Genomic DNA, 12,396 nt, shown 5'->3' with positions numbered 1-12,396 from the left:
TGGGGGCATAGAAACCTAAGGATATTTTTTTTAAAGCACAACAGGAAATTAAAAGGAAGCCAATATCAGTTGAAGCTTCCGGAATAAAACCTAAATTTATCACCTCGCAGTGTTGCCTAGTAATTCTGTAACAAGTAATTCTGATTTACAATAAGGTCTTGTCTCTCAGGTATCATACTGACATTTTTAATACTGACACATTAAAAATGTAAAGCAACGAGGGCCTTGTAACACCTGCCCAGATTGGTGGACACCAGATTGCAGATCTACAGTTGGGAGTCTGTTTTGGGCGTGTGTGTGATTTGTCGAGTATTACTATTACAATTCAGACACTGTGACATTTCCTGTGGCAGGTTAGCAGTTAGGTAGCAACTGTACCTGCAACTGCCTCAATCTGGTCGTTCAGCTGCTTTAGTGCTTGCCATTCGACCATCATGCGTGTAAAGACACGCTCCTCCAGACGATAGAAGTCCTGTGCAGCACAGCAGCACCCGCTCTGCCGGTTAAATGCACACTCACAGTCCCACCCACCGCACGGCAGGGAGCCGTCCACCTGCACTGTGCAGGGACAGAGAGGGAGGGATAAAAAGTGAGAGAGGGACACACAAGGGACATAGGATAGGGGAATGAAGACATGATGACAGGAAAAAGTAGGAAAGAAAAAGTGCAGTCAGAGAGAATAGAAAAAAAGAGAAATGGAAGGTAAGGGGCAGAAATAAGCAAGAGTGACATATAAGAACATGGGAAGAGGGATCACAATCATGTGCTATTTTACCGTATTTAGATATTCTTGAAAAGTGTTGTGTTTGTGTGCGTCTGTGTTTGTGTACACGTGTACCTACATGTGTGGGGTATATCTGAGTGTATGAGCATCTGGGTACCTACATGCTGCCTCTTTCAGGTTCGAGGTAATGGAGGTTGAGTTTCTTACACACACACTCAGCACCACCAAGAGGCCCAAACATGTCATGTCAGCTCTCATCTTTCCTCAGAGCCGGCTGCAGACACTCACACACACTGTAATGACAGAAGAGAGGGGAGAGAGAATCTTACATAATTGTGGTATACGTCAAACCAACACTGTCTTTTTACACTACACAGGCTTGTGGTGTAAACAATTATTTTTTGCTTACTTTGTTACATAATTCAGTTTGGGCCGCTAAGACAAATAACACCTGTGAGTTGAGTTTTTGGACTGTAGGAATCCAGACCATTTCCAATTTCCATAAATACATAATTGTAAATACAAACCCAGTCTTTTTTTCAAGACTTTAAATTCCTCTGGATACAAATATGTAGATTACTTTCAGGGTTAGGGACTAACTAGTTATATGTGATGGAGTTACGTAATTAAATTACAGTTACTAATCAAAATGATGGTGATTATTAAAGGGTTACATCAAAACATATTCTTTGTGATAAAATGCTTTAAAGCTAATCGGTACAATATAACAATCATTCTGTTGCTTTGAATCTTGTTGCCGTCTGGACAGGCTCCATTAATTTGGCAGTATGCGCTCACATTTTAAGCATTGTTTTTGATTGGTTCTCTTGTTTGCCAATCAAAAAGTAATCAAAACTTATCAAATGTAGGAAGTAACATTACTTTGATTAAGTAATTCAAATAGTTATGTTACTTATCACATTTTAAATAGGGTGACTACTCGAAAGGACTCGAAATTCAAATGGTAGGACTTGGGACTCGACTTGAGACTTGTCGGCCTTGACTTGTGACTTGACTCGGGACTTGCCTGTCTTGACTCGGGACTTGACTCGGGACTTGACAGCAAAGACTTGAGACTAACTTGTGACTTGCAAAACAATGACTTAGTCCCACCTCTGACTAGTAATATGTGACAATAATATGACATATAATATGACTAGTAATATGTGACAATAATATGACATTCACAGTAACACTGAAATATGAAGGTAAGTGTTGCATATTCTAGAGAGACCTCACCAATGACAGCAGATTAGATCCCTCTCACACCCTTCTTCTCTTTTCTTCACGTCTTCTCTTCTCTTTTTCAGGGGTCAAAGATGAACCTGTCCAATTTCTCCAGATCTCCAAGTGTACTCCACACAAATGATCTGAGCCTGGCTTATTCACTCATTCACTCACTCAGTCACTCTATTACACATTCACATACACAGACACTGTACTAGCCACAGCAAAAATGGCCACAGTTATCCAGCCAATATCTCTTCACAGGCTCTCAGCACTACCTACACAGCGGTGATGTTTACTCACTGGTACCATCAAGCAGGCCTGAATCAGCCAGGTGAATGGATGGGTCCCCTCCACCAGCTGGTTATATTCTGGGGGGTTGTAACGTTAAGACACCACCGCTGTCACACCTCTCCCACTCCCACTTATGTTCTCATTCGTTTGGGTGGAGGGACTCCACACAGAGACTGTTATATTAGTCTATTATACCAGTCCCCATTCCCAACAGCCTCCTCTCTAGAGATATCCTATGGCACAGTTCATGAGAGCCTGTAGGGGCCATGCAGTGTACTATGGTATTGTTATTGTGTTATTGTGCCATTGGGCAGTGTTCTCAAATGGGCTCAGATGACAGTTTTAAAGATGTTGATGGATGGCTGGGTGTTAGAGAGGAAAAACAATCCTACAGCTGTGGGCGGTGTATTGTAAAAATAACAATAACAATATTAAGGGTCACACTTTATTTGAATGGTCAGGGTTTGGGTTTGGCCATGGTGGTGTTCAGAGAACAATTACAAAGACTGAACTTGAATTTCAGCAAACTATCTGTAAAGTGTCTTTAGGTGGACTATTCAAATTAAACTGTTACCATAATAATAATAAAAATAATAATAATAATAATAATAGTTTCATATATAATCATTTATTTTTGTATTCTATCCATTGCACAAGAGTACCTTTGGCAACTGTCTGAATGATTTATGAGTGATTTCTTTCCATGCTACATATCCATTAGTAGGACTGGTGTGCAGTGACCTAAGATAGTGACACCAGAGGTGTTTTTTAAATAAAACCGACTCAACCCGATGGGAATCGTGCTTGCATGAGTGTGTTACTGGTGGTATTGGGTCATCGGAGTCACCTGTGGCATGGATTGAGAGATAAGATTTGAGATAAGTCTTTTTTTCAATAGGGGCTCCTGTCCATCCCCATGGTATAGTATTTCACCTTGAATAGACCTCAATGGGAGACCTAGTTTACAGGACAGTTCCTTCCACCTATGCCTATGCCTGGGTTTATCCACAAGTGTGTGAGTGAGTGTTTGTGTGTGTATGTGTATGTGTGTGTGTGTGTGTGTGTGTGTGTGTGTTTGTGTCAATGAGGGGATGTGTGTTATGTGTGTTGTGTTTTTTCATATACATAATAGTGTTGAGTGTGTTGTGTTAATTCTGCTAATCTTTCTCCCTGCGAGTGCCTGCCTTGTCTCTGCAGATCTATCAGGTATCACTGGTGTCAATTCCATCTGAGAATCAAAGTCTTAATTCCAAACCCCAGCAGAAGGAGCACTAAGTCCCCCTTTGTGACATTAATATCATCATAATCCCCAAGTGTGAAAACTGATTCAGAGAGGAACAGGAGCACGACCCTTCTTCTTTTACCTTTTAAAACCCAATATTTTTTCCCTCAACCTTATCTAAAGTGCAGCTCTTTCCTGAACTTAATATCTCCAGTGCAGTAGGTTCTGTTCCACTCTACTGAATTCTATTCTGTGTCCACTGTGGAGTGTGGATGTGGTTTCTTACAGTGAAAAACGATTAGGGAAAATACCCTTGTTTTGACATAGTACTGAATGTTTAACTAATAAAAGCCTTGGGGTTTATTTCAGGTTATTTAAGACTGGTTGCTGTAAATGTAGAATTACTAAGCAATTTGAAACTACCGTATTCCTTCATATAAGCTTCCAAAATCTAGAGGGCACCGTTGACGTAGATAGGCGTCATTGTTCACATCCTTCATGGCTCAATAGCTGTCTGTGCATGAAAGATCTTTCAAGTCCTGAATCTTCAGTGGTGAAATGGCTTATCAGTGACTAAATCTGTTTGTCTAATCAGCGTGAATAGCACTAGAGGCCTCTTGGGAGAAGGGAGTGGCCATGGGGTGAAAGAGTACATCACCTGATTCTGTGAGTGCCGCTTAATGTGGAAAGGAGAGGTTTTTTCGGTTTGTCTCATGGAGTGTATCAGAGTCACTAGCATGACATCAGCTAGCTTGCCAACGGATAAATGGGCTTGTGTTTCAGGACATTGCTTAACATTGTTAGATCGGCAAGGCTGTGGAACACCACAGTGGTGCTGTGTAGAATGCCTGACTGTAATGTTTAATTTTTGGTAATGTGCTGTGACGTTAATTGGATGGCTGTATATCCTCTCACATGACCCAACTGTTTAATGGTAGATAGATCAGAGCTTTCAAATTTAAACAAGTCCCTTGTTTTTCAAATGAAAGTTTATTTCTGCTAACAGACCTCTGAAACCTATGATCAGATAATTGTGCATTTTTTATTTGTGGCAGAATGCATTGTGTATTTTATTTCTTTATTATTTGTGGATGTGTGTGTTTTTGTGTGTGCGTTTGTGTGTTCGACGATGTGTGTGAGTGTGTTTTCATTCTGTTGTGTAGAGCAAGAAGCCACTGAAGGTGTTGTAATGATTCTGGTCGTCACATAGGTAGCAGCCAGGGAGCAGCCTGACGGACACCTGGTCCCCAGCACTGAGCTGCAATGTGAGGACCAGGCTGGCAGTGTCCTCTTGGTCCTCGTAGTTCTTCTCCCTCAGGCTAGCCAGTGCGGCGCCATTGCGGCTCAGCTGGGCGCAGGCGGCCAGGAGGGACCCGGGGGAGCCGGCGTCGCTGTACACCGTCGCGGCCAGGCTGTATACACCGGAGTGAGGCACGGTGAATATGCCGGTCCAGGGGTTGTACGCCATGCCCATGTTCAGGAAGACGGCTTGGTAAGCCACGTCAATATCCATCCGCTCCGGGCCCAAGCAGTGTCGCCAGTTCGTCAGCGCCACGGAAAATGCTGTGCGGCTCTCTGAGAACAGGTAACAGCATGGTGACCAATGACAGAGAAGATAATACAACACTCTCATGTCTCAGATACAAACTGGGGCAGTGTTATGAAGCTGATGAGAGAGTGAGGTCTACATTTTTTTAATGAAATGTCTCAGTTTCAACACAGTCATTTCTCATTCACAGCTAACACTGATTCATCACTGGCTAATTTACCCCATTCGACACACGCAGACATCGCTTAAAGACATGCTTTAGTATGACTGAGACTGTGTTTGTGCACTCACACACACACACACACACACACACACACACACACACACACACACACACACACACACACACACACACACACACACACACACACACACACACACACAAACACACACACACACACACACACACACACACACACACACACACACACACACACACACACACATATCGACATAAACATGCACCCATACACACAGACACATTTAAACACACATTCACACACAAATGAAGGTGAGTGGAGCAGAAGGCTCCTGGTTAAAGCTCCTCACCCAAGTAATGTGAGAGGATGGTCTGGGTCTGGTCCAGTGTGTCCTGCAGGTCTGTGAGGCTGGAGTTGAGGCGCCCCTCCATCTGCCACATCCGCTGCTGCATCACACAGCAGCTGCAGGACATCGGGTCAGTCAAACACACTACACAGAGAGAGAGAGAGAGATAGAGAGAGAGAGAGAGAGAGAGAGAGAGAGAGAGAGAGAGAGAGAGGGAGAGAGGATATATCAGTGTAGACAGACATGTACACAAACACATGCATGCACACACACACACATAGCCTAAACCTATACACACCCTACACACACTGAAGGAGATATAGAAATTAATATATCATAGCACAATAGTACATATATGGCCATGTGCATATTGCCATGTATGCACACAACTAATCATATCTATCTATAAATCCAGGAATCTGTGTGTCTGTCAGTCTGTCAGTCTAGGGCGTATCTCACTGACGGTAGTTACGTTAGTTATGAGATTTTGCGTGTAGCTTACGCATGTCATGAACCTGTGCATCCTTGATTTTGAAGATTTTTGAATTTATAGTTCGCGAGATATTTGTATTTTACCGTTTCCCGTAGCCACTAATGGGTTATCGTTTCCCGTCCCGTCGGCACTATGGGTAGTGACGTCATAATCAAACAATATACGCGTAGTAACTAGACTGCCTTCACTCAAAGTTCAGAATACCGTTGGATACGAGGTCCGCATTCAAATTCTTCTTGGTGAACAGATACAGACTTTTGCTCAGGTAATCTTAAAACAGTGATTGATTTGATCTATTCGTTTATTTTTAAGCTTCTTTATATTAAGTTTCAAAGTAATGTAGCTTACGCATGTCATGAACCTGTGCATCCTTGATTTTGAAGATTTTTGAATTCATAGTTTGCGAGATATTTGTATTTTACCGTTTGCCGTAGCCTACGGTGCAAACCCATGTCACCGTTGTAGCGGTGTAGTAGCCTACTCCACTCTTGCGTTGTGATTTTGATTGGCACCCAGCCTTTTATTCACAGGTTTAATGAACACAGAGCAAAGGCGATCACACACAGTATCTTCCGAATGACAGCCTCTCCCATCCAGGGTAAATGCAGACTGAGGTTTATAATATTGCAATAATGAGAAAACAAAGTAGCCTACAAACGAATTACAACAGATACATCGGGACACTTTTTTTGTGAATGATGTCATAATCATAAAACAGTCGTCGTCATAGATGTTACCCCCTACGGGCACTGCACTAGGTAAGGGATAATGTATTGTCCGGAGGTCATTCTACAAAAATAATTCCCGACGGGGCGAACAACACCCCGACGCGCAGCGGAGGGTGTTGTTTCGTACCGAAGGGAATTATTTTTGTAGAATGACCGACGGACAATACATTATCCCGCTTATTATACGGGTACTTGCCAAAAACGATAGAAGACATTCCTCCAACATACCTCTTTTTAATGATTTAGGTGCCGTTTCATGTGTCCCGTTTAGAAATAAATAGTTCTTCAAGCAAATAGAACTTTGAAGTTTCAGGTGTTGCATAGCAACCCATTACTTGCTGACTTCAAATTACTCTCTACTGTTGCGTTAAAATGACTGGACTTCTGGCGGAATGATATGAAAGATGTGAATTAGAAGTACAAAACCCGTTGCCAATGACAGCGGTGATTATCTTTGGCAGAGGTCTGCTAGCAGGAATTAATGTATGGGTATGACGTAGGGATGGCCCATTCAAATCAACGGTACTTTTTGGAACGTTCTGAAGAGCCGTATAATAATGTTTATTAAAAACACAGAGAAGTATTGGTTATACCAGTACCAGTGGACCTGAATACTCCCTGCTCACTTAAATACACAGTCATGTTCACGTATACACACAGGGACACACACATATACACTCACCAACAGAAAATAATTAACTCAAATTGACATAAATCTAACATGTTTTATGTACAGTTTATCTATCCTGTCCTAGAATCCATGTAAGTCAGCTCTCTCCCCTCCTGTATCTCACTCACGGTTATCAGGAGCAGGTGGTGGCGTCGCTCCGGGACCATGCCAGGAGTAAGAGTTCTCACTGCCCAGCGCCAGCGCCAACCCAAACAGACCAAGAAGAGCAAGAGCTGTGCCTTGGAGCGACACGTTCACACAGTGATTGATCATTAAACCGTTCTACAAAATCAGAGGAACTCTCAAAAGCACTATACTAAATTGATTAGGAGGGTACAACTTTCCTGCGGGATTAATAAAGTAGCTATCTATTTATCTAAATATTAAATTACATCACAGTAAATGGAAGAAAATTTGAAGTGTAAAAACAAAGGATCTGCATAAACCCTTGGATTATAAAACTTTAACTTTTGATATGTTTTAGGATTCAAAAATGGCAGATGGTGGACTACTAATTTTCTTACCTTTCATTTTTCCTGTCCCTGGTTTGTCTCAGTGATGGTCTCAGCGTCTCCAGATGGCACAAAGATGTGTCCGCAATATCTCTGGGTAGTCTCAGCTCAGTCAGTTAGGTTAAGTTTTTCTTGGTGTCCCTTATTTATTTGACCACAGCACCCCACCTTCCATTGTGAACATATTATGGGCTAATCCCTCAGCCGTGTACAAAATGTCAGATCTGATATAAAAGAGGAATGTGAAATAGCAGACACTTAAGCTGCCTGGTTTCAGAGAGATTTTTGTTGGGTGTGCTGTTTTTGGCTCCTTTGCCCTGCATCTTTTCCATCCTGTTTCTTTTATCACAGAGGCCTGATTATTGAAAGGTAAAAAGACGAGGAATAATAGAGCGACACTCGAGAAATAGAGGATGAGTGGAATAGTACAAGTACAAGAAAGGGAAAGTACATTAGGGTCCTATTGCAGCTGTGAAGTCTAGGGTGTCTGGTGTATGAAAGAACGGCTGAGTTTGAACATGTGGTGTGTGTGTGTGTGTGTGTGTGTGTGTGTGTGTGTGTGTGTGTGTGTGTGTGTGTGTGTGTGTGTGTGTGTGTGTGATTGTGCATGCTAAATTAAACACCCTCTAATTCAGTACGTTCTCTGCAAGCACTTTATTTAGGACTTTTTATCCACACATTTCAGTAAGAGATGGCAGCACCCGACACTCCAATACAAGACAGAGCCCCTTCACACACTCAGACGAATGAACAATCACTTTCACATATGAGAGATGGAGGGAGGATGAAAAGGAAAAGAGAGAGAGAGAGGGGGGGGGGAGGAGAGAAGACGAGAGAGCAGTGCCATCTATCTCTCAGTCCTCTTGAGCCCCCAGTTCATCAAACACTCAAGGCGCTATCCTTATCCATTCTTTCATCTGTTTAGCTGACCTTTTCTGTCCTTCATTTTATTACTAAATATTACTATGATTTATCACTAATTATCTCAGTGTAGCAGTCAAGCAGTCATACATACAATGATACAGACAGTGATAGTTGGTGAACAGTTAAGGGGGTTCTTACTAGAGAATAAGGCATTTCGCATGAATTGCATTCAGTAGCTAAGGCACAGGGATACATACAGCCAAGGGGACTTTTAATACAAGCATCTGAGGTGAGGGAGACACTAACTCTAGCGTTTAAAAAGCTCCACTGTTGTTAGAGAGTAGGGGGGGGGGGGGGGGTGAATGAGGTTGGTCTGGTTAGTAGTTAGTGCTGGTTGTGATCTGTGGAAATGCATCATACAGAGCCTTCTTCATAGCTCCAGTATACACACATAGAGTACATCAATGTAACATTTGAACAAATGCATATAATCATCAAATGTATACAATCTGTGACCTCTTTCTCTTCTCTATTCTCCTCTCCTCGTCTAAATTCTCTCTGTCACAACGCTGCTTTTCTCTTCTCCTCTCCTCTCTTCTCTTTTCTTATCTTCTAATCTCTCACCTATCCTTCCCTGACCTCCCCTATCCTGCTCTCCTGTTCCTACTACCCCTGCCCCTCATTCGTCCTGTTTGACCTTGCTATCGTAGCTCCCCTGGCCCTTGTATGCCCCCACGTAGCCACTGCCGTCAGGGACGTCCTCTCGGCCCACTTTCCCCTTCCCCTTGCCGGACTCGTCGAAGCGCTCTTTGTGGGAGCCTGTGAACTTAGTAGTGTCTGTCAGCCGGTCCACCGCTGCTGCTTTAGCTACTTTCTGCAGGGGGAATGGAGAATGTGAAATAGTTAAGTCAGAGAGAGAAACAGAGAGGAGATTAGAACATGAGTGGAGAGAAACAATTATATATTATATATATTTCCATGGGAAACGGGAGGTAAGAATTTCTTTGTGGTTTCATTTTTAGAGCGGATTTTAGAGGTATCCTCCGGATTGCACGCTGAGATTTGTGAGGTTGATGAAGTTTTGATGTAGCTTACACATGAACGCAGATCAATAACTATGAAGGAACAATTTCCACATCAGGAACTCAGTAGAAAAATTCTTACAAGAGTTGTTTAAGGATTTTCATATGAAAGCAGGCTAAAAATACAAATTAATTGAGATTTTTGTAGCCACATTTGATGGTACATTAATGAAAGTCATTTTTGCATGAAGATAATTGTTTCCAGAGTTAAAGTTTGGGAAAAGTTTGGCTAAAGTTTGGGAAAAGGGCTACACTTTTTCTATTTCACTCACATGCTTTTACACACTCCCAGTTCATCAACAAATCTGACTTTCTAAACTGAAATAAATTGCTTCGCATGTGAGACTAATTATACCTTATATGCCAAAAAAGCTGCTTACTACTTCATCCACATAGTTTTTTTCTTACCACCATGAACATGGAGAAATCTAGGGATGCAAATTGTGTATGGTAGCCTAGATACAAGCGGTGGGTCAACTTACCCACTGGCTCATCTAACCCCACTCTCCCCTACTAGGTCTTGAGTCAATCATGTTGAACTGTGAATGGATTGGTTATTATGTGTGTCTGTGTTGATTGGCTCAAACTCACCGTCACGCCTACGTTGGTGGGTTCCTTGCCTGCGATGAGGCCATAGACTAGCTGCAGGGCCTCCTCCTGTCCCTTCCCCTTAAAGCGCTTTAGAGCCAATTCCGTCATTGCCTGCTTGAACTGCTCAAATGTGATCACACGAGCTGTCTTCGCCCTAACACACGTAGGGACACACACACACACACACACACACACACACACAGAAGTGTATTAATTCACTGTGTTACAGATTCTTTGTACCATAATGATCGACATTGAATTGAAGATATTTGTGTTTTTACCAGTAGAATATATGGAGGAATATATGTGATAGTATGCGCATTTGCTCTGCAATTATGCATCTTGACAGTCAGACTGATGCCATGCACTATCAATGGCACTACAAAATGTGCGATGAGGTGAGTTGCCTCACTTCACTTTGCTGAAGACGATGTCCACATCTGTGCTAGTGACATTTTTCCCATCGATGACCTTGCAGTCTTTGCACAGCTTGACAAAGTTCTTCCCAGTCATCTCCTTGCCAGTCGCCTTGGTGTCTCCATGGACGGCAAACTTCTGGAATGCTGTCTCCACCTCAGCCACCGTCACAGTGCCTTCTGCCATTCTACCATAATAAATATATATAAAAACCGAACCCATAGGGTTAATGACCAAAAATCTGAAACGAGGGGTAAAATGCAGTATACACAAAGATACACGATTGCTGTTACTGTGATAATGCACTGAACAGTGTACAAGATTAAGAGAGCCAATATATTCCTGGAAAAGTACTTTTTTCTTTTAATTATAAAAAAGTGACTACACACACAATTTCACGTCCTGTTTATACAGGTTTATTGTTTGAGGTGCAATGTTGTGCTGTTTTAGCATTGCTGCCTGAGAAAGGGTGGGCCGCAATGAGAAATAACTGGCTGAGGTTCAGGCACACCCTACTGTTCTCCCATGAGCCTTTGCACATTTAGTGATTCCATTAGTGGAGCTGATTCACTGCACAGCACAGAAATGACCACTGGATGTTACACACTTGTACACACAGACACACCCACCCACACACTAACACACACACAAACCCACAAACCCACACACACACACACACACACACACACACACACACACACACACACACACACACACACACACACACACACAAACAGACACACCCACACCAAACCCCCACACACAAACACACATACCCACACCCACACCCAAACCCACACACAGACACACACACACATTAACATACACAAACACAATCCAAAGAAACATAAAAGCTCTCTCCCTTTCTCTTTTTCTCTCTGTAAAACATACAAAAATGAAAGCTTTCTAACTTGATAAACTTCCCACAATCACCATCATCTCACAACCATAATCTTAGTGTTAACCCAAAGGCGGGATATATAATTCACATCATCAGGAAGCAACAGTTTATTATCAAACAACCGTCAAACTATTAAGACTATTTATGAGTATTTCTAAACAAACATCTTTGGCATTAAGACAGCTGTAATATATTTGTATGAATTATTGTTTTTACAAAAGACACTGCATAACAAACACTAGAGTAAATGCATAACACTAAAGTAACACATCCAACATGGCAGGAGCATCCCAACTGCCAGTCTCCTCCAAGTCAAAGACAAGGTGTCTGTGTGGTAGGCAAAATGAGGGCAAAATCCAGTCACAAGTGTGAATGTATGTGTGTGTGTGTGCTTGAGTGTGTGTGTGTGCTTGAGTGTGTGTGTGTGTATTCCAGACTGTAAGGTTAACGTACCTGAGGGTAAGGTGACAGAATCCAGAGAGTGTTTTGTTGTTTTTGTTCAGATGCTGCTGTGTTGATCAGTGTGTTTATTCCCTCCTCTGTCTCTCTAGTGTTTGTCTCTTGGTTACACTGTGA

The 12,396-nt window shown here is 42.3% G+C and overlaps 1 protein-coding gene across 1 annotated transcript; it reads right to left on the bottom strand.

Moving 5' to 3' along the window:
* Positions 1 to 9,508: 9,508 nt before the first annotated feature.
* Positions 9,509 to 12,396, bottom strand: tppp2 (tubulin polymerization-promoting protein family member 2; the record flags this gene model as incomplete). Its single annotated transcript, XM_080839992.1, has 4 exons — positions 12,274 to 12,396; positions 10,915 to 11,106; positions 10,503 to 10,656; positions 9,509 to 9,703 (listed from the first exon to the last, which is right to left on the bottom strand). Exons 2-4 carry the CDS (start codon positions 11,103 to 11,105, stop codon positions 9,509 to 9,511), a joined length of 540 nt encoding a protein of 179 aa, XP_080696118.1. The 5' UTR covers position 11,106; positions 12,274 to 12,396.

This window comes from Sprattus sprattus (assembly GCF_963457725.1).
Source record: "Sprattus sprattus genome assembly, chromosome: 1".
Taxonomy (NCBI): Eukaryota; Metazoa; Chordata; class Actinopteri; order Clupeiformes; family Clupeidae; genus Sprattus; species Sprattus sprattus.
The sequence above is the reverse complement of the archived record's forward strand: the minus strand, read 5'-3'. Positions and strand labels throughout refer to the sequence as shown.